The sequence below is a fragment of the Podarcis filfolensis genome, assembly GCF_964270895.1.
Source record: "Podarcis filfolensis genome assembly, chromosome: 8".
In the NCBI taxonomy this organism is placed as follows: Eukaryota; Metazoa; Chordata; class Lepidosauria; order Squamata; family Lacertidae; genus Podarcis; species Podarcis filfolensis.
The window spans coordinates 64816124-64839807 of NC_139611.1; the positions used below are offsets into that span (position 1 = coordinate 64816124).

At 44.8% G+C, this 23684-nt stretch overlaps 1 protein-coding gene across 1 annotated transcript in view; it reads right to left on the minus strand.

Annotated features, from left to right (window-relative positions):
* Positions 1-16278: 16278 nt before the first annotated feature.
* Positions 16279-23684, minus strand: part of SLC9A1 (solute carrier family 9 member A1) — a 71974-nt gene continuing 64568 nt past the window's right edge. Inside the window, exons 10-12 of the mRNA XM_083626997.1 lie at positions 23236-23337; positions 22847-22919; positions 16279-20212 (exon numbers count right to left, since the gene is read on the minus strand). Coding sequence (XP_083483123.1) covers positions 19884-20212; positions 22847-22919; positions 23236-23337 — 504 coding nt within the window. The 3' untranslated portion in view covers positions 16279-19883. The remainder of the gene's footprint in view (positions 20213-22846; positions 22920-23235; positions 23338-23684) is intronic.

Below are 23684 nucleotides of genomic sequence, written 5' to 3' on the forward strand. Positions count from 1 at the left end.
CAGGTTAAGAACAGTTTCAGGTTAAGAACGGACCTCCGGAATGAATTAAGTACTTAACCCGAGGTACCACTGCACAGTAAAGCGGCTGATGGTGTGTGTGTTTTTGTCTCTTTGCTTTAGTGACAGGAAAGTTCTGCTGCCACTTCAAACATCTGCTTGGCTACTGCCTGCGGCTCAATGGCGTTTGCTTTGCAATTAGGAACAGAATGGGCACCATGGGATTGATGCCATGCCACGTCATGGGTTCCTAGTTCTGAGCTTTATACTGGTGACCAAGGAACCACTGAACCGAAGCTGGCAGGCAGCAGCCCGCTGAATCTGATGCCACAACATCCTGCCCTGCAGGACTAAAGGCAGGACCCTCGCTAGAGGCCTTCTCTTGCACTCCAGGAAATGATGGTCTTCCACACTACCTCATCCCCTGTTTTGCATGCATGCAGATGGTCACTCATTCATTCCCCAGCTGAAACACTCCCTGTCTGGAACCCTGAAGCGTTGCTGCCAGTCGGTTGTATACAGAGCTGGATGGACCAATGGATTTGACTCAGCATAAGGCAGCTTCCTGTGTTCCTACGTGTATGCATGTCATGCCAATGAGGTTTTTCCAGGAGAACTTCTGTACTGCTTTTAATGGTATTTACGTCTTTATATAGCTGTACACTGCCCTGATATTTTATGAGAGGGCAGGATATAAATACTTTTTAATAAATAAACATAATAAATAGGAGCTTTCTGTGGATTGTGCCCATGGCAGATCAAGATCCACCTTTGTCTCCTACCTGGAGCCAAATTAAACAAAGGACTGCCCTTTCTTCACATATAAAGACAATAGTAGGCTGATGCTCAGATAAAGGGGACCACACACATTCCAAGCACTTAAATAATTTGAGCACTTTACATGGTGTTAGGAAAAGTGGTGTTAGGTACCTCTGGTACCCAAATAAGCTTTTAGCATGATGGCTGATAAATGTGGATGGAGTTGTGGCAGGTGATCACAACAAAGCAGGTGCCACCTTCATCACACCAAAGGATATGCATGTTGGGGACAGGAATGCTTGCTGGGGCCACATCATTTCATTAGCTCCATCTCTTCTTTGAACCACACAAAGTGGCAGAGTCCTTGAAGGTCCTCTAGTTCAACTGCCTCTGTCCTTATTGCAAGATGCACAATGAAGGCTGCAACAACAACAGGAAAACTTTGGCCTTCCAAATATTGTTGAACTGCAACTCCCATCATCCCTGGCCATTGCCAATGCATGATTGGGCTGGCAGGAGTTGTAGTTCAGCAACATCTGGAGGGCCAAAGGTTCCCCATGTCTTAAGTGCATTCTCCTCATGTTTAGCCAAAATCTGCTTACACAACATTTTCACCCACTGGTTCTAGTCTTGCCTTCTGGAGCCACAGAGAACAAGTCCGTGCTGTGATAAAAATGAACGTATTGCCAAGGATGCTGTTTTTGTTCCAAACATTGCAAATCTTGGACAAAATGGACTGTTTTAAGAAGTGGCAGAGAGATCTCTCCAGATTCGTCGAGCAGGGCAAGAAGCCTCGAATAAAATTTAAGATATTAACTGATGCTAAAGAGAGAGGTGGATTTGCCCTGCCAGACCTTAAACTTTATTATGAATCAGCCGCTTTTTGCTTGCTGAGAGAGTGGCTGCTTCTTGAAAACACTGATGTGCTGGACTTAGAAGGTTTCAACAATGTATTTGGTTGGCATGCATATTTGTGGTATGACAAGGTTAAAGCACATAAAGCGTTTAAAAACCATATTGTTAGAAAAGCATTGTTTAATGTCTGGATAAGATATAAGGACTTGTTAGAAAATAAAACCCCAAGATGGTTGTCACCAATGGAAGCAAAGGCTCAGAAAAAACTCAATATGGAGGCCAAATAGCCAAAATATAGGGAAATTCTGGAACAAGAGGGAGACAGAATAAAACTGCAGAGCTTTGAAAAATTAAAAAACAAAGTGCGAGACTGGCTCCATTATTACCAAATAATGGAGGCATATAATTTGGATAAAAAACTTGGCTTCCAGTTGGAAAAATCAAAATTGGAAACAGAATTGTTAGACCCCAAAATTAAGAATTTATCAAGAATGTATAACTTGCTGTTGAAATGGAACACTCAGGATGAAACGGTGAAATCTGTTATGATTAAATGGGCACAAGATGTTGGACACAACATCATGATGGCTGACTGGGAACAGTTATGGACCACAGGTATGAAGTTTACGGCATGTAATGCCTTAAGAGAGAATTTAATGAAAATGATTTACAGGTGGTACGTGACACCAGTCAAGCTTGCAAAAATTTACCATCTGCCCGATAATAAATGTTGGAAATGTAATGAGACTGAAGGTACATTCTTTCACCTTTGGTGGACGTGCCCAAGGATTAAGACATTCTGGGAGATGATCTATAATAAAATGAAAAAGGTATTTAAATATACCTTCCTGAAGAAACCAGAGGCCTTTCTCCTGGGCATGGTCGGCCAATTGGTGACAAAGAAGGATAGAACTTTCTTTATGTATGCTACAACAGCAGCAAGAATACTTATCGCAAAGTATTGGAAGACACAAGATTTACCCACCCAGGAAGAATGGCAGATAAAGTTGATGGGCTACATGGAACTGGCGGAAATGACTGGCAGAATCCGAGACCAGGGAGAAGAGTCGGTGGAAGAAGATTGGAAAAAATTTAAAGACTATTTACAGAAACACTGTAAAATTAATGAATGTTAGAAGGATGCTGGAATAACACAACACCAACTACATGCTCTCTTAAACAACCCAACAGTAAAATCAGCAGCAACTAGGCCCCTGACAACCTTTGAAAACCTCCTCCTAATAACAAAGGGAAACGGTAAAGGGACGGTATCCGCAATATACAAAATACTACTCCAAAATCCCGCAAATCCCCTAGACGCAATCAAAAAACAATGGGAGAATGACATAGGCTATGAGATTAACCCCACTCAATGGACCAGAATGTGGTCTAAACCCCCCTTTAAATCCATATCAACGAAAAGAAAAGAACTCACACTGAAACTCACCTACAGGTGGTACCTAACACCAAGGAAACTAGCGCTAATACACCCAGGAACCTCACCAAAATGCTGGAGAGGGTGCACCCCCACAGGCACATACCTCCACATGTGGTGGGAGTGTCCCAAAATCCATCTATTCTGGACAACAGCCATACAAGAAATATGTAAAATAACTAAGCAAGTATTAGACTTCACCCCAGAATTGGCCCTACTAAACATCTTCCAAGACAACAATGCCCATTTACACCACAAAGAACTCATAACCCACCTACTTTCAGCAGCCAGAAACACGATAACCAGACACTTGAGAGACCTGTCAGGAGTAAGCATGGACCAATTGTACCAAATAGTATGGGAAACAGCCCTACTAGAAAAATTAACTAATAAACTGAAACTGACACGGGGACAAACAGAAGAAGACACCTTCACCCCGGTATGGCTCCCCTTTATCACATACACAGCCCAACAGGACAACGACAATAATCCACCAACAGCATACAAATCAATATGGCTAACCTGATCGAAAACACCCACCCACCTCACTCACACACGAAAACAAAGATCACCACAGCCAATCACAAACAAACAATCACACCCAAGGCCAACCTCAACCTCTCTCACCACCAAAGGAACACAAGTGAACAACACAAGCACGCTGACACCAAACTCTACATACATTAAGCATAATAGAAACGCCGCTACCTGACCCCACCCCCATCCATCTCCCCTCCCTCCACCCCCCTTTCTTTTCTTTTTTTTCTTTTTTCTTCTCTCCCTAATGCCTCAACAAATGAAACGGATTTGTAAAAATGTTACATGGAAGAAAAAATACAAGGCGTTACACTTACACTGTAAAACAAGAAAACCCTTAATAAAATATTTAAAAAAAAAAGAAGGATGCTGGAATGAAGTTATATGGCTTTAGCAGAAATGTTATAAAGAATTAAGTAAAAATAGACTGTTAATGGGCCAAAGGGGAAAAAATAAGGTTAGATTGTGTTAAGATAAATTATAGGACAAAAACTGAGAAAGATGGAAAGGATTTGCTGAAATAGCTAACTGAACTAGAATACAAAAAAGGGAGGTGTGAGGAGGTTGTCGAAACAAGTAAATAAAAGACAAGATATGGAAATATTGGATGTGTTTTTAATTGCTTCTGTTTTTGTTTTTGTTTTTGTTTTGTTAAGATAAGCAGTGTTTTTTGTTTTTTATGTATTGTATTGTTTTGCTTTGTTTAACTCTTTTTCTTCTTTTTGTAATTTTTAAACACTTAATAAATATTACTTTAAAAAAAAAGAGAGAGAACAAGTCCGCTCCATCTTCTTTCTGCATGTCAGTCCTCTATCAGGTCTCATCTTAATCTCTTCTTCTCCAGGCTAGACATACCCAACTCTTTCAGATGTTCCGCCTTTGTAAATCAAACACCGGTGTGTTTTACATCCTAGGCGCAATTTTGATGGGTGCTGTCCAAGTTTCCTTCTAGGATAAAGACTGAGAAGTCCTTAGGATAAGAACTGAAAAGGGGGAAAGGCTGGCCTATAGATTAAGGTTACCAGATGTCCCTGTTTCCCGGGGACGGTCCCTGGATTTACAAATCAGTCCCCATACAAAATCCTATCATTCCTACTGAAGTTGAAAAGTGTCCCCGGATTCATTGAAAAAAATCTGGTAACCTTACTATAGATGGCAGGTTGTCCTTGTCCCATTTTCCTTTGCAAGTTTCTTCCAGGCTACACAAGTTCATTCACCCACGCAGCACTCAATAAATTACTCCGCCTACTGCAGTTGGCACAGGAACAGCCCTGCTTGCTAACGAGGTTGCTGATCATCACGGCAGAGAAAAGGTGCCTGCAATTCAAAGGCAGCATTAACAGGAATGGAGATGGGGTTGCCACTTCAGGTGGCGCAACCCGTGCATCCATTGCAGGTGGCAAAGGGCCAAAGGTGACATGGCAGTAGCAGAGGAAAGAGTGGCTCTGATTTTCACAGCAAAGGGTGAGGGGACTTGCTCTGCCCTGCCCTACCTCCCCACAGCTTCTCTATCCAAACGCTTTCCTTCTCAGCTAAGGTCCCAAACTGGGCATGGTGGTCTCTCAGCTGACTAAAAGGCAACTGAAGAGCAGCTACAGGAAAGTAAGATGATGATGATGATTTATTGAATTTATATACCACCCTATACCTGGAGGTCTCAGGGTGGTTCACAGAAAAGATCAACAAAATAAATATATATAATCAAAATAAAAACAGCAACCCAATAACATCCTCCCCCCCAAAAGAGCCACATTTTAAGAGGGTGTAGGAAGTCAACCAGATCAACCAAAGGCCTGGTTTAAAAGGAATGTTTTTGCCAGGCACCTAGATGCAGACACAGAATAAATTCAGAACCCCTGATCAACACATGCGCCCCAAAAGAGAAAGGGTTGATTTACTATGATAGCCATGATCAGATTGCCCTCTGGTCATATGCAGATTCCCCTGAAAGACCTGTGTGTCTTAAAACACATGCACACACCTTATTTTGAGAAAGGCCAGAACTAGAGCATGTGTTCTGCATGCAGGAGGTTCCGGGTTCAACTCTTGGCAGCTCTAGCTAGGAGACCCCTGGAGAGCTGCTGCCAGTCAGTGTGGTTCAGGGGTGGAGAATCTTTTTGGTTTTCTGGACATAGGCTTAACTGGCCCCACCCCACAGGGTGAACCTACCTAATTTTCACTTTCTGAAACAATACACATTCCAAAACACAGTCGTCATCTTCTTCTTCTTCTTCTTCTTGGAAATTTGCACTTCTCTAAATTTTGCAATGCAGCTCTCCAGCCAAGGAATGTGTGCAAAAATGCATGTGCTATGGTAAATAATGCACTAAAAATGTATTTTGTTGAAAATAACATTAAAAATGAGTATACTGGGGAAATTGTTTTGCAAAATCATGTATATTAGGCCAAGTTGTAAAAAAAAAAAAAAGGTGTCAATTAGTAGAAATTCTCACCAAAATGCTGGTGAAGATTTAGAAAGAATCTGTGAATTGATGTGGAATTTTGGAGAATTGAATTTAGGATTGGGGAAAACGAGAAACAGAGAAACTTAAAAGAACAGTTCCACCCATCCTTAGTGAATGTGTTTGTGTTGCTCGTTTTTGGAGAAGGTGGAGTCATATTTGAGGAGGCCAACTGAGTGAAGAAGCACATCCAAGTAGTTAGGTTGCCCCCACCCCATCCCAGGCCAGTTTTCCCCAGTTCAACACCACCACAGATTGCTGATCTCTATCGCCCTGGGAACTGGGCCAAGGGACAGGATCCCATTAAAGCCATGCAGCCAGAGAACCAACTCTGCCACTCCACCTCCCCGGGGGCAAAAAATGCCCTACAAAGGGAGACTCTGCAGCAAGGCTCCTTGCTTTGGCTATTAAAGACAATTATTTTAATTAAGGGACATGGACATGATGTAAGTAATGTCCTCTCCTCGTTCAGTGTCTTAATACCACTCCCTGTGCACCTCCTGCCTGGCTCTTTCAGTAACCAGTGCTGTTTTGAGCCCTAATATTACTACAGAGTCCTATTAGGGAGTCACATCAGTGCTGTGAATTTAGCAAAGAAGCTGAGAGCTGCCTGGGGCAGCTTGTTAAGGGGCTGGAATTTGAGGTTGCAGAGTTCTTTCAGGACCATTTTCCCAGAGTCTGGGTGGAGGCCTTTATCTTTCTCCTCTTCATTTTGGCTCTCTCCCACCCAACCCCACCAACCACTTACCAAACCACCAGTTTTACAGAATAGAGTCTGGATTCTACCAGTTCAGACTGCTGATTGCAAGGAGTCAATTTTTCAGCACAGCCTAATCCACAGCTTGAAAAGTTCATTTTAAAGCGAAAGAGTTCTCTTTCAAGTCGACCCATACGGAATTGATTCCCATTCCTATTCGTTCCTTTACACACAAAAAAGAAAAAAAGGCTAGTTTGGTTTATGTCCAATTCATGCTTCATCCAAATGATTCCCAGGGGGTGGGGGTGGAATCAAGCTTTCAGAGAGCTACAAGCTTCTGTGGAAAAATATAAAATATACTTAAGAAGATTAAGAAAGAAGAAAAGCATTCTCTCTCTCTGTGATGCCCTTCCACCCAAAGATGAAGAGCTTTTATTCAGACAGACCTTGGGCTTGTGATCTAATTCCATGCTTTCGCTTCCCATTCTTGAAAGGTTTTAACTGACTGTAGTTTATTGATTTTATCTTCCCCCTGGAAAAGACCCTGATGTTGGGAAAGATGGAGGGCACAAGGAGAAGGGGACGACAGAGGATGAGATGGTTGGACAGTGGTCTCGAAGCTACCAGCATGAATCTGACCAAACTGCGGGAGGCAGTGGAAGACAGGAGTGCCTGGCGTGCTCTGGTCCATGGGGTCACGAAGAGTTGGACACAACTAAATGACTAAACAACAACAATAATAGTTTTTATCTTTTTTTTATAGGACTGTACAGTGGTGCCTTGGTTTTCAAATGTAATCCATTCCAGAAGACCATTCGACTTCCAAAACGTTCGAAAACCGAAGCATTTACTTACGGAAAACTCAATATGGAAGCCGTGTGGCACATTCGACTTCTGAAAAGCTTTCGAAAACTAAAGCAGTTACTTCTGGGTTTTCAGTGTTCGGAAACCAAAACATTCAACTTCCAGAACATTCTAAAACCAAGGTGCCACTGTATTTATTTACATTTATTACCTGCCTTAGGAGCTGTGTGCGGAAACATGGGATAGAATTACACTGGAACAATAAACAAAGAAAATTGTTAGATCCATTGCCTCTTGTGAAGTCCACTATACAGACCTTACACAAATTACCTGAGGGGCAAGAATCGTATATCCCACTCACATACCTCTCAACTGTCCCACTTTAAGCAGGACATCCTAGAATTATAGACGCCATCTTGGCTTCTGAGTGGATCCCGGGATGTATTGCTTTGGCTCCCGCGAGAGCGCAGCCCCAAAAGACACCCGTTTTGGAGGGCCATGCTCTCTCACAAGTCACATGACTCCTGTGGTAGCTCGTCCCTGAAAGATGTGCATCCCAGTTTTCCTCTGTGGCATGTTAGAGGGTATGCACTTATTTTCTCCCACTTCTGCAAAGCAGGCCCAAGGTATCATATATCAGTCAGTTAACCCAGATAATTGAGCTGATGATCTTCCAATGCAGCTTTCTGCATTAATTCCTTAAGCTGCAGTCACTATGGATAATAAGGGCAGCCCATAATCACGCCCTAAAGAAGCATCCAGAAAGGCAGGCAGCTGTGTTGATCCTTTATATATAAGGATCATCCAATGGTAATAAAACAGTGAGCTGTCAAAGGGCGGTGTAAGGGTATTAGCACTGTGCTGAAAACTTCTTGTTCGTTTCCTCACCCACCCATTCTCCATGAATGGGGGGGGGGGGGAGAGAATTGCACTCATAATAATCAAAGTTGAGAGGGAAAGATGGTGAAATTCTCAAAGGCAGAGTACAGGATTTAAAAAATTGTGCCTGCAGGTCCTGCTATCCACCTGCTTGCTATTGGAAAATTCACTTATCCACACCCAAAGATTTATGCCCAACCTTGCCATATGCACCATGGATTCACTCACCCAAACAGCCCATTTCCTTACTTACTTCCTTGTTTGTTTGTGCTTTGTTTTGGCGGCAGCCATTTTTGGGGGAAACCATGGCGAGAGGGAGTGAGATTGGACACATCCGGCAGCAGTAGAGTCCATACAAATGAGCTTTCTATGTTGTGTAGCAAAGGGATTATATGTGCCATGCCAAACCTGTTTTCCAACCCCACCATTTTCTAACTCTAGTAAGCTTCGCTCCAATAACAGGCATCCTTGCTGGTGTGGAAAAAAAGCACCAGAACTACTTGCCTCTATGTTACAGCTCGCTACACAACTGGCCGGGTGCTTATCGGTTTTGTGTGGCCTAGTTTGGGGCAACGAGTGCCAAGCAAATGGGCCAGAACTCTTCAGAAACGCCAAGGTGAAAGGGAGGCAGAGCAGTCCCCGTGTGTCATCCTATCCTCCACGGAAATATGGAGCTTCCAATCAGGGAGTGCTGGACTGTGTGCATTTATGCAATAGCATTTCCCTGTATCTTTGAAAGTCCCTCAGCCTTGATCTGAGCCAAAGTGTGCAAATGACTCTTATCACGCTTCCTCGTTGCGATGCAAAGGGAAGCCATCGCAAAGAGGTGGTGGTGAGCTTAATTACTAAATGCTTCTAAAGCAAGAAAATTGCAGCATCAATCAGAAAGCCTTGCTTTGCGCAGGGCAGGGCACAGCGGCAGGACTGGCTGGCTGGCTGGCTGTGATGCTAATTGCTGGACCCGGCTTACGCAATATATATATATATATTGACACCACCAACAGACTTCCTGCTTTGCTAGCAAGATGTGGTCCAGCCAGTTGCCATTCATCAACCCATCCAGGAGGCCAACCACTGAATGCGACCCAGCTCTGCGCAGATTCCAGGGCTTCCCTCTCCCTCGGCCCCACCTGAAAAACAAGTGAGTCAGGGCACCTTCAAAAGGAAGGCGTGGCAAGGGAGATAAGGGAAGCAGCAGGCACGGGGACTACAAAAACAAAACAAAACAGGGAACACCCCCTGCAAAGGGGATATAAATGAACTGGAGGAACTGGACACATTGCAAGGAGAGGAATTAAGAACTGGAAGGGCACTTGGAATCTGACAAAGGGACAATGTGCATGAACTGGAAAAATTAAATGCAGCTCCCTTCCATGATTGGTTGGAAGATATGTACAAACTCACTACACATGAACAAGTTGCATGCAAATGTAGACTTGCCATGGACAAATTTAGTGATAGCTGGAATTCATTTTTATAAATACAGTAATAAGCTGAGGTCTAGTTAACTATAATGACAATTTTTTGAAAGGTATACAAGTTTTTGGTGCCTCCCCCATTCTGTTTTGTTTTTACATGTGTCTTGCTTCTTTCTTCTTTGCATATTATCTTACTGTGCACTGGTAATTATGTACTTTTTATCCTATAATAAAATAAAATAATAATAATAATAATAATAATAATAATAATAATAATAGAAGAAGAAGAACTGGAAGGGTACTTGCTGTCAAACACCCGACTAAATTCCACAGTGATTTACTTTATTGCACTGCAATTATACCCACTGCTGAAGTCTGTGAAAATTATTTACTATCCAGTGCAGAAGTAATAAGGGTTGTGTGAAATGCCCTCCAATTTTGATATTAATCTCAAAATCAGCACATTCCACACAGCTGAACAAATGTCTAGAAATGATGCCTCGGCACATTGTTTCAGTGATGCACAGCACTGCTTTGTCCCCCTGGCAACGGTTTCTTCTGAGCACCATTTTGATTTCTCTTCTTTGCCCTCAATGCTCTTGGACTTACTTGCCTGCCCTGCTCTTCAGCCTGGTTGGCTAGCAATGATCTGTTCTATTTTATTTGCAAGTGCTCACGTCGTCACTGTATTGGATGTAGCTTTGTAGATGTGATGCTGCTGGCAAAACTCGGAGGTTGCCACAGCCAATAGGATTAAACGCCAACGAAGGCCAACAAGGTTGGGGACAGTGAGAGTAAAAAAAGACAAATGGCACTGGAAACAGCATGGGAACGATTTAAGCGGGCTTATGAATGCCATAAATTGCTGAAAAAGAGAGGCAGTGTTCATTACAAAACAAGGCAAGTCGTTTAGGTTTGACCCTTAGAGTAACCAGCAGTGAGTGGTGACATGGGAATTTTGAAGGGGGCTGTGGAGTGATGTAGAGACTCAACATTGCTTCTGTGAGATGTGGCCTCTGTCACATCTGTGATGCAGCGAACTTGAAGCAAAGTCTGCCCTCTCAATGGGGGCAATTGTGGGTCCGTGGCTCAGTGGTACAGCATCAGCTTTGAGTGTTAAGGGTCCCAGGTTCTATCCCTAGGTCCAGAAATTGTGGCAAATAACTCCACCAGCAGCAGTAACTGGGAGCCCATCAGAAACTGCCCAGTGGCACACCAATGGATTGCACCCCATCTCCTCTATATCATAGAGGCAGGAGTGGCCTGGTCTGTCTCTGCTCCCAAGGTGAAATGGGAACTGCCCCCAACTTGGCAGCCCCAAAGCTGTTTATGGCCCACCTTTTTTAGGTTGAATAGTGAACTGAATGTCATTTCCTTCTTGCCAGTTCCCCCCTCTCTCTGGTTGCTTAAAAACAAAAAAAACTTGCTAGCACTGCATGCCAATGGAGCTTTATTAAGTACAAACCCCAAAATTTTTACAGGGCAAGGCAAAACATTGGGTTTGTGCTCCACAATGGTGCAAATGGAGTCAATTGATGCTGCCAACTACAATGCCTTTAACTAGGATCCCAGGTTTTAGTATCAATTTTTCATTTTGGGAGTGGGGTTTGTGGTGCAGAAGGGTTTGAAACTCTTGCAAAAGTTTGGGACCGGTTTGGAGTGAATTGGACCATACTGGGTTTGGCGGGGATACCTGTAGCCCCTAGCCTCAGTATCTCAGTTTGGGGAGTGGTACAATACACGGGGTTCTCAGTACAAAACAGCACAAAATGAATAAAATTATTTGGCACCCGCTGAGGAAATCCCAAATTTTGGGGTTTATACTTAACAAAGCTCCTGAATGGGGTGAGGGAAGAGTCAAGTCTTTGAGAAACTGGTAATCAAATTTCTCTCAAAGAAGACCACACTGCAGCTCTAACTTCTGTAAAGAGTTTATCACACTATAGATGTTAATGAGCGAAGCCAGGATGTCTATGCTATCGTCTCCAGCAACTGTTTTATGAATGGCTGCTGTTAATAAGGCGATTATCACTGTCTGTGGTGTCTGCATTTCATTTTCCTCTGTCCTCACTGTTTACAATCCTCTCTTCCCTGGCAACATCTATATAACACATCATGCACATAACAATATAGATTGTAGTATATGAAAGCTTATGCCACCATTAAGGATGAGCTAATCTGTCAATTTCACTTATTTCAGTTATAAGTTAAGTTCTCCATGTTAGTTTGTGCATGTTTTCTTTTAAGCCCTCAAGGTAAATTCATCAGTATCTTAGTGCAAATTTCTTCTCGTGTACACATTTGGTGTGCCATCTTCTACAATACAGTGGTACTTTGGTACACAAATGCCTTGGCTTCCGAACAAATCAGCTCCTGAACACCGCAAACCCGGAAGTGTTCTGGTTTGTGAACATTTTCTGGAAGCCGAACATCCAATGCAACTTCCGATTGAGTGCAGGAAGCTCCTAAAGCCAATCAGAAGCCGCCCTTTGGTTTTCGAACCGTTTCGAGAGTTGAACGGACTCCTGGAATGGATTAAGTTCAAGAACCAAGGTACCACTGTATGTGTATAGTGCATTTTTGCATGTTCATTTCACCAATATATGCACATTCTAAACAGGTGCGTGCATTCTAGTATACGTTTCTTTGCTGCAGAACTGCATTGCTAAATTTGGAGAAGTGTGAATATCAAAGGATGGCTCTCTTTTAGTTTTCACATTGTTTCATAAAGGGATTGTGAACTGGATTGAATCTCTCACACAGCTCTCCCTACACACAGCTCTCTCTGTACCACATCCTTCAGCATCCACCACCTGAGGCAGCTGCCTCTTTCTGTTTAACAGTAGCACCAGCCCTGCACCAGTCCCACAACTCCCCGATAAATGATGGCAGCCCCCAGACACAGATACTGTTTCCTGCTCCCACTAGGTAGGTTTATTGAGGGGTCTAACCAGAGGGCACTGTGCTGAGAAATAATCAATGCCTCATCATTGTAGCCTAGGATAATGCTAATGCTGGGCCTGGCAGCAAGGGATGTCAAATTTTAATAGCCCCTTACACCAAAAACTCCCTGCGTGTAGAAACTTAGCACATCTCGATTCCCCACAACCTTTCTCCTTGACATGCTAGCTTTCCACATGCAAGGCACTTCCGAGATAAGAGAAGCATTCAAAACAATTGCCAGCCGGCGTTGCTAAGTGGTGCTGTCCCAGGGCAACTGTGGTGTGTGTTTTTCCTTAATATTTGAATTGGCTTTCATGTGCTGCTGTCTGTAGCTGTTCTTTAGCCCTTGAACAGCAACCTGGAAAGGCCTGAACAGCACTCTGCACTGGTGAGTCATCTGCTGACAGCAGCAAAGTCAGCCCTAAACACAGGTTTGAGGACAAGGCAGATTCAGAGTTTGTCACAACAGATCTCAGAATGGGGAGCACATGGGAATCATGAACAGGACCTGTGAGCTCTCTCTCACACAGGATCAGAAAGAGCCCATAGACCACTTCTTTTCATTTCACTTTCCCTCCTTCCCCATTTCATTAAATATTAATTTTCTTTTTGTTTCTAGCTACATTTTTTTCAAAACAGCTTCTTTTCATTGAACTGAAGTGTGATTTTTGTTCTGTAATATTTTGTCATTTCTATGGTTTGCAAACTTCTTTCTGCCTGAGAGATGGAGATTTCCACTGTCTCAGCCACAAATATGGATAGTCTGAACCTCATATTTTCGTTTTACCCTTAGAACACATAACATTGTGTTACAGAGGATCTTCCATTATTGTTTTTTTTAAAAACAACAACAACAACAACCACAAATAAATATGAGATTTAGTGGGGTATATAAAATTCAGCATCAGACCCTCCCTGTGATCTTAGGCTGAAGTAATAATAAAAATAGCAGTAATACTGACAACAGAAAAATCAGCAGAGCTCTTTTTTCTCCCACAATGCCTTCCTCAACATGGTGTCCTCCAGATGTTTTGGACTATTGATCCTATCAGCCCCAGTGAGCAAAGCCAATGGTTAAGGATGATGGAAGTTGTAGTCCAACCATATCTGGGCTGCACAACCATGTTAGTAAAGGCTGGACGGGGGCATTGTGTTGAGTGTGTTTGTGGAAACTGTGACCAGCACCCACAAATGCTACATCTAGAGCATTAGGTGGAGGGAAATGTTCAGGAGCCATCGTTTCTCTGTAGTAATTTGCTGTTGTCTCTGAAGGAAGAGCAAAGGCAGAGCCAACACAATCTGGCATTTCACCACTTTAGATCGAACATCAATGCATTGTTCAGATATCTATACACTGCATAAATTCCTATTTTAAAAAGAACCCAGAATTTCCCAACAATTTTGAGAATTGCCTTATGCTTTTCCAGACTCAGCCACTGCTTCCCTTCCACCTTCTGCTTCCTGAGCTACCCTGTCAAAACCCACACTTCCAAACAGAAGATTAATATTGCAGAACCATTTTATGGAATAACCTGGCAAAGTTAGAAGCAGACCGGGGCACTATAGCCTGGTTCCTTTAATCCCCCAAGTCATGCTCCACAAGGATACCACAGCTGATGCTAGCATTGAGGCATTGAGAGTTGGGTGTGCCAACACAGCTTGCCCCCTCCCATGGCACAGTTCCTTTGCCAGGGCCAACCAAAGCATTCTTGGTCCCGAAACTTGGCCTGGAACCAGTCTGAAATGGATCCAGATCATTAATTTCATCCAGAAGTGCCTCAACCTGTTCAGCTTATTTTCCTGGGAAAGCTTAATGTCTTGAGCAAGAAATGGAGCTTTGCTGATCACTTGTTATATTCTGAATGTATGGAAATTGCAGTCATCTCATATACCAGAAACAAAGAGCTAAAGATGGATTGCCTACACTACCACTAGACAAAATCATGGAGCACAAGGGCTACCAATGACTACTAGGCAAGGCGAGTACATGTAACTTGCAGGGTTAAATGCCTCAGAATTACCAGTTACTGGGGAACAGCAGTGAGAAAGGTGCTGTTGCTTGTGGGCTTCCCATAGGTATCTGGTTGGCCACTGTGGAAAACAGGATGCTGGGCCTTTTGTCTGACTAAGCAACACTCTTCTTAAATATCACTTGCTGGGGTAACATTTGGAGGAGGAAGGTTGCCCCCTAGTGGTCCAGTGATTTGTGGCACTTTCCCTAAGCACGTTGGAGCTACATGGTTAACAAATCTACAGTTCCCAGGATTTTTGAAGAGAAGCCATCGCTGATCGAAGTGGCATGACAATGCATGTGGGACTTCTCTTTCACTTGCATCACCATCATAATCTATTCCGCCTGGCTTTCAATTTGAATTTAGCCTGATCTTTTATTGCCCTTCCTTCCCTCCCCTCCCCTTTTTATTAAGGTTACCCGCTCTGGGATCCCACAGCTAATTCTCCCCTGGCCTCCTTGCTGGCCCAAATAGGACTAATTTAGCTAGCTAGCCCTGGTGATCATCTAATGTTTATTGGATGGATTTCCCCCTAAATTGATTTTTGAACTTTGAATTTGTTATTCACGCTTTTATACTGTATTTTATGCTGTTTTTTGTTGTATCACAATTAAGTGTTTTAAATTTGTTGTTAGCCGCCCTGAGCCCGGTTTTCTGAACTGGAAAGGGCGGGGTATAAATAAAAAGTTGTTGTTATTATTATTATTACTATCATCTCTTCCTCCCCCCCTCTCCCATTCCTTCCTTCCTTTTCCTTGGACAGCGACGTGGCTGTTTGCAGCACCCAAGCCCTCCCGCTCTTGCTAATTTGCCTCTCCCTTCATTATCCCTCAACCTGTCCAGGCTCTCACCAGCCCAAGTGGGCCTCCCTGCTCCTGCCAAGCCCTGCTCCCAGGGGGCCATTCCCACTTTGGCGCAACATGCGAAGGTCGGTGCCCAGTGGCCAATCAGCACAAGTGACCCTCTCCTTCATGGATCGACCTTTTCAGAGTAAAGAGAGAGTTTCTGCCTCCATTTAAAGCACTATTACGCTACTTTAAACAGCCATGGCTTTCCCCCAAAGAATCATGGGAGATGTCAGTTGTTAAGCATGCTGAGAGCCGTTAGGAGACCTCTGTTCCTCTCACAGAGCGACAATTCCCAGCGAGGTTTAACAATCAATCCCTCTTTCTAGGGGGCTATGGGAATTATAGTTCTGTGTGGGGAACAGGGGTCTGCCAACAACTCCTAGCACCCCAACAAACTGCAGTTCTCAGGATTATTTGGGGGTTAAAAGTTAATGACTGTTAAAAGTGGCCTAAGAGTGCTTTAAATGTATGGCGATGATGTGCTCCAAGTCTCCAAAAAATCATCAAAAAGTAGCTAACCTTTCCCAGCATCCTGTGTGTGTGTGTGTGTGTGTGTGTGTGTGTGTGTGATGTTTAAAAAACAAAACAGAGAGCACATAAGATAGTGGTAGGGAGGAATCAGTACAGGCCACTAAAAATTAAAACATTCATTTATTAGAATATTTATGTAAAAAGACTCTCTTTACACTTCTTTTTTTTTATACAATAGTTGTTTTTTCATTGCTTTATCAGCTCCCGCTGGAGAGAGAACATTTGTACATGAAAGCACATACAGGCTACTGCGGTCTACTGATCTCTGCTCAGCCTGAAGCAGAGCGCTATGGCAAGGCCCAGGTTAGGTCGAGAGTACACAGAACCGTGTGGTGGGAGTGGGGGCGAGACGGATGAGCCCCCTTCTGCCGCTCTTCCCCCCTCTTACCTGTGCCTCTTGCAGCTCTTCCCCTCTTGTGTGTTTGTTGTGGGGGGAGCATGCTGGAGGAAAGAGAGGGTGTTGCTATTTGGGTGGGAGAAAAGATGGACAGGTTTGCACAGAGAGCTATTAACAGGCCTAGTCTAGCCGTCCCGGCTGGAGCCGGGAAGGACCAGACAGAGCGAGCGGCAAATCACAACACCATTTTTATTTTATTTTTGCGCAGGCAGACACTGTATGGCTAAAAAGGCACAGCACAGGGGGCAGAAAATTAAAATGCCCCCTTCAGGATGGGGTGGGATAGGGGTGAGGAACTAAGAACTACTGGAAGGGGGGGACAGCAGGCACCAGCATGGCTCTGTAAAGGGCACACTTCTTGAAAGAAGCTTCAATAACAGAATTGCAATATCCAGAACTGGTGTCTAAAGTGCAGAAACTCATTCTACTCTCTACCTTGGTCTTATCATCACCACCAACACACCCATCCTCAGAAAGGGGGGGGGGGACAAAACACAATCAGCTCAGACTGGGCAGATATAGATCACTTCAGTGCAGGGCAGTAACCTAACACACAGGATTGCCCCCCCACCCCCCAAACCCACCAGACATCCCACAAGCCCTGTGGGAGATGAAGACACAAATATCTGGAGGGTGCCAGGATGGGAAAGGCTGCCCTCTCGTCCTCCAGATATTAGACTACAATTCCCATCATCCCATGCTGTTGGGCATGTTGGCAGATGTTGTAGTTGTAGTCAAGCGACATTTGGAGGGTCATAGGGTCCCAAACCCCCTGGTATAGAGCGGAAAGCAACCTCACTGAGCAAGACAGTTCTATGCCCCTTTCTGAATTCCTTTCTTTTTCTTTGGGGGTAAGCAATGGGGAATCCCTGCAATGCCTTCACAGGAAAGCCATCTTTGGCTAAGGGCCAACTCTACGAAGTGAGCAGACCACTCTTTGATGAAGCTCGTCATTTGAGAATTCAGGGCAGGGGTGCAGCTGAAAGACTCCCATATACCCACCTATCTATAAATGCCCAGCATATTGGAAACAACCATGTCAGAGCAAAAATTATAACCCGCATTCAGATTCCCCCCCACCTTCACATGTGAGAACATTCAATCATGCCCCTTCTGCCACCTGCCGCTTTGAAGAGGCACCGTCTCAGCCATGTGATTTGCTTGCTCAGTAGGCAACACTTTGTCTTCGTGAACCCCCACCTGGGGGATGGAGGGAATTTCCTGGAACTTCCAGACACGAAAGCCTTGCTGTTATTTGCAAGGTTGGATTTATTCCCAGTTGTAGAATAGTTGTGGCGCTCCACCGTAATACATAATTTGGTGGTCAGGGATGGAGACATGAGTTTTATAGGCTAGGATAATGAGGGGCTAGATTTTTGGAAACCAGAAGTAAGGTAACTGAAAGAGGCACTGGGAGCAGCTCTGGGGTAGCCAATGTGGGTGCCCTCCAAAATGGCAGACTCCAACTCCCATCCGCCCCAGCCAGCATGGCCAATGGTCAGGAGTGATAAAAGTTGTAGTCCAAAACATATGGAGGGCACCAAGTTGGGAACAACTGGCCTAGCACCATCTATCGGAGGAGGGTGCCCACTGCAGAGTGAAGGCCGGAGGGAGAGCAGAGTCTAGCAGGCAGGTGAGGGAAAACAGAGCTGAGAGGAGCTCGTCAGAGGGCGATGGGTCATAAACCAGTTAAAGGATGCCCCTTGAGATAGTTCTCTCTGGAAGGAGAAGCAGCTGGCTCCTCTGCAGCTGATATTGCTAAAAGGTAACGCCCAAACCCAGCTACCTATTAGAGTTCATGCTCTCAAGTTTATAGGCAGAAAAAAAAGGCTATTAAAGCTTTTCACAGAAGCAGCCAATCTGATATCTTCCAGACATTTTGGACTACAATTCCCATCAGCTCCAGCCTGCATTGGTTGTGGCTGATGGGAAACTGCATACCCAAAGCATCTGCAAGGCACCAGGTTGGCAAAGGACAAGTGGAACAGCCCTCTGCGCAGGCACCCCAAGTGCCCTTTGTAGAATAATTTGACGCCTTTTAAAGAAACAAATACCCTGTGCCGTTGTTTTTTTAAGGTTAAAATAAACCAGCAATTATATATGTACAGCCATGTATTCATCTTTGGTCAACAAAATGCTCTTTGTGTGTGTGTTTTTAAAAGGTAATTTGGATTATAAGATGAGAAAGTGGGTAACTCCAGGAAAAGAGGGGAAGGTATGCTGGAGAATTTTAGACAGGTGACGACATGTGATCAGTCCCTGGTGTCGGAGCACACTTACCGCTCAGGTTCTAGGAGCAAACAGCTTAGTTACACTTAACAGACTTGTGAAACAAAAAGAAACCAGGTGACTCTGAAATTTGGAACGTTCAAAAGGCTAGAATAATTTTCTTATGGTTTCATGGGATTTTAAAAGAAATCCACAAACTCTATATGATTGGAATGCTTTGTTAACGCAACCAACCACCTGGTGCAGAAAACTGGTGTCAGAAAAATGCCACACTCCTTCGAAGCCAGAAGTGCTCTAAAATAAAATTTTAAAAATCACGCCTGGTTTAAAGCACGCCTGGCTCAGTGTTTTCTTTCAAGAGTCCTCTTTAGCGGAGAAGCTACTGCCAATCTCTAGAAGACGACAAGCAAAATATACAGAAAAAAATGAAGAGAAGTGCAGCTGGTGATTTAAAGCCATACTCAAATCCCACAGAGTTCCAGCTTCACCACTGGCCCACAGGAATGCCGGGGACCGGCTTGGGGTGACACAGCACGCCACCCCGCCCCAGACTGTGCTATACCTGATACAAGATGCACTTCCTCGTCTTCTCCAGTGTGTTTGGAAAGGAAAATCAGAGCAGCAACAAAGCAAGAAGGAGAAAAGAGAGGGCTCTCTAAAGTGCAAAAGAACAAGAGACTTCAGGTGCCTAAACGAAAGCAGTCTCTTGGCACTAAGGGGAAAGGTAGCAGTAGGGCAAAGCTTGCCACCCTACCCATCCCAGAGGAAGGGATGCTCCTCTTAATGCGGAAAAGGGGATGAGCAGGGCTCTGGCATTTTTCAGGACAAGGGATTTTGGTCACCCACTATGCCTGCCGCTTTCCTTAGCAAAACAGCCAAGCTGGCATAAGATGTGCATTCCATTTGGGTTATTATTTCTCACCTCCTAGTAAAGCTTCCAAAATGAAGAGCACAAAGAGAGAGAGAGAGAGAGAGGGAGAGAGAGGAAGAGGAGAAAGCAACTGAGAAAAGCCCAAGGTATGTGTGTGTTTGCAGGAAGCTCCCCCTACTGGTCAGGTCTAGAAGTGCATGGGGAGGAGCTCACTGGCCTTTGGGGATGAAGGGTTCCCCCTCGTCAGGATCGGGCCTAGGCCCAGGGTCACTCAAGCATCGCATTATCCGCTGGTTACTGGGGCTGTCGCCAATTCCAGGGGTGAAGACGTCATCTGTGCCTGGAGAGGAAGGTTCTTTGGCCCGCATTACCAGCCCCTGCTCATCCTCGTCTTCTTCTGGGGATGGTGGGAGGCGGCTCATTCCCTTCAGTGCCTCGTTCACCAAGTCAACAGATTCTGGAGACTGCGGGGACGCAGGGTCGATGGTGATGATAGGGAGGTTCTCAGAGTCCGGCTTGGGGTCATAAGCTAGAGGGTCTGGAGAGGGAAAGGAAAGATCATGTTGGAGGTCAACAGCAGGGATCATTCTGTTGTAACTTAAGGGTTAATTCTGTTGCCAAGAAGCCAGCTAACCAAGAGGGGCTGGAGCTGTTGCTTAGCATCCAATCAGAGTGGGATGGTCTTTGCTGAGGTAGCACTTATTGTGATTGGCTATGTAATTCTGAGGGAGTTTTCTCCCCTGTATATTTGATTGAATATCTAACCCTTCTATGTACCAGGAAAATTTGGAGGAACACTGAAAAAACTCCTATTCAATATTTTGTCCTTTGGAAAAAAAGACTTTTTAATACAAGGTTTTACTCACTTAAAATGTGTAGTATGAATATGTTCGTGTCCCCTCAATCAACAGCATTAGAGAGCAATAATTCATATGTACACTATAAACATATACAACACTCAAATCCAATATAAATTTCTGCATCTAGGAGCGCCTTCGTTGCTTGTGAATAGCTGCTTGGTTTCTTCCGGCGACCTGTTTTAAGATTAGATATACTAGAAGCAAGTATCCCAAATCTGCTGTCCTTTTGACTGGCACCTCCCTTGACCGGCACATTTTCATATTTCCCTTCAAATGACTGTGACATGTATATTCAAAGTATGCACACTTTGGGGGCTGCAACCCTGTGTCTGGTTTCTTGAGATGAAAGCGCCTCTAAAGAGTGCATCTTACTTTTGGGTTAACACATAAAGGATTGCTCTGTAAATTTAATAAATACGCCAAATATTACATGCTAAGTTATAAATGCCACATCTCAGCCTGTTAAAGTAGGAAAATAATTGAGGTTTGATAAGAAAGTATTGCATGTATTTAAATCCCCCCTCCAAAAAAAGTTTTCAGGTATTTCTTCACTGTCAAAAATATGCCCCCACAAGACTACAAAATGTCCCTATATTTTACACTCTATTCCTAAATGAAGCCAGTTAAGAGTCAAGGCTGGAGCAGCGAGCAAGTCAATAAAGAGCTGCAACCGCCACTTTGTGGATGGGTAAAGCTGGAACATAAGAAGAGTCCTGCTGGATGAGCCCCAAGGCTCATCTAGTCCAGCATTTGGTACTTACAGTAGCCACCCAGATGTCTGTGGGAAGCCAACAAGTAGGGCATGAACACAGTAGCCCCCTGGAGCATTTACATTCATTTTTTGTGCAACCCTGGCAGTTCTCTGAAATGAGGACTGTTGAGTCTCTCAGGACACCGCCAGGGAGTTGCAGAACATGACTAATACAGGAGGACAAACAACTTCCACAGTGTCCACGAAGTGATGGGCGACAGGGGCGGAGAGGTAAGAATGGGGGTCTAACCAAGTAGAGGAAACTGCTGGGTTTCATTCTTGGTTTCAGGGAGGGGAAAGGAGAGACAGGCTTGTATAGATCACAGCAGGGATGGCTGGGTTTGGTTCCGTTACCTGCTGAGGAGGAGAAGCACCAGTCTTATTTATAGGCAGGGGTCTGATAAAGAAAGAAGAAAGGCACAAGAGAGGAGATCAATCCTTCGCAGAGACCTGTTAGGTACCTCTTGCGGAGACCTGGTGGGCAGGTTCTCCTTTGATCTGAGGGTCTAGCAGAAGGAGGCTGGGGATCAGGAGAAAACATTCACCCAGATCCAACTGGGGTTAGGGACCCTGAAGATTTTTCGCTTCACCCTCAAAGAGTCTGCTGGCTCTCTCTGCTCTCCATCGCTCGGCGCATCCCTTTCCCTGCTCCTCCTGCCTACTGGCAGCATGTGCCACTCTGCATCTTTTGGAAGATCTTCAGCCACCTTGGAGCCCTATGGCACAGGAACCTTGGAGGCTGCCTTATACCATGTCGGAATATTGGTCTATTTCGCTCAATACTGCCTGCTCTGAAAGGCAGCAGCTCTTCGGGAGGAGTCTTTCCTAGCTCCACCTGGAGATGCCAGGGATTGAACCTGGGAATTTCTGGAACCCAAAGCAGTAGCGAAGGCACTTGCGAGAGGCTATTGCTGCAGCTCCACCCTAAGTGGGCGAGCAGCTGCTGGGACCGTGTCTGCCCTGCAAGCCTCTCACAAGGAAAGAAGCCAACGCTCAGTGCAGAATTCCGCATTCCAAGACCCTCAGCTTTCTCTCCCTCTCTCTGCAAAATACAAATTGCTTTGTTCCCAAAGGTAGCAGCCTCCCTTTGCTCCAAAATGCATTTAGCCTGGGATGGGGAACCTGTGGCCTCCCGTTGGTGTCAGGCTCCAACTTCCACCAGCCTAAGCCAGCATGGCCAATGGCCTGGGATAATGGGATGTGTACTCTGGCAACCTGTGAAGTTCCACAGGTTCTCCAACCCTGCATTAAACACACACACATACACCAGAGTTCCTTTGGTACCTCCTGCAGATGGGCCAGGACTATTGGAGTTGCACCATAAGAACAGTCATACTGGATCAGGCCACACACCCATCTAGTCCAGCATCTTGTTCTCACTGTGTGCTATGGACAGCCTGCAAGCAGGGCCATTAAAGCGAAACTTGTGGGGCATGAAGTTAGTGGGGTAACTGAATGCTAACACAGCAGCAGTGCCTTGAAGCTTCCTTCCCAAATGGTCCACCATGCCCCGGTTGCAGATTTCTAATTTCCAGAAATTGCCACAGCCTCCTCCCCTCACCTGAGCCAATGCGCGCCCTTGACATGGTGGGCGAATCGATTTTGTGTGTCGGCACCGTCAGGTAGTTGTTTATCTGGAATCAGAAACACAGCAGCCATTAATTAAAGGGCTCTTCACCTCAGAGACTCCAATGACGTCTCCCCTCTTATCTTCCTCTCTTCAAGATGAACTTAAGAAGAACCTGCTGGATCAGATCAGTGGCCAATCTAGTCCAGCATTCTGTTCTCACAGTGGCCAAACAGATGCCCCTGGGAAACCCTTGAGAAGAGGATTTTCCCCCTCCTTTGGTTTCCAGCAACTGGTATCTGGAAGTCACTGCAGAGAAGCTCACACTTTGAACCTCCACACCAAACTCTCCACCACTACAGCCTTCCTTCCATCCATGGTACCTTCTGTTCCAGCTGTCGAGCCTTCTGCCTCCTCAGCAACATCTGGTTCCAGGCTTCTTCATAAGGGTCGGCCACCAAGGTGTGTCGATTATATGACCGCAACTAGAACAGAACTCAAAAGAGGTTACATATACACACAGAGAGAGCCCCCCCCCCCTCCCGGCTGCCATTTGTGTGAAGACAGTGTGGTTTCTAGGGCAGATGTGTGGGGTGGGAAATACAACTAGTACCTGTAAAATGACAACAGTTATTCAAACAGAGGCTATCGACTTTAACCAGAGGTGCCCAAATTCCAGCAAGTTTTGAACTAAGCCACTCTTCCTCTGGGATTATGAGAAACGAACTCTTTGACCATGACTTGCTCAGTAAAAATGTGTCTGTCTCCCAATCGATTGCAATGGAAAACCCAGCTAGATTTCTGTTGCTGTAACATTAGTCTTTTCCATCCA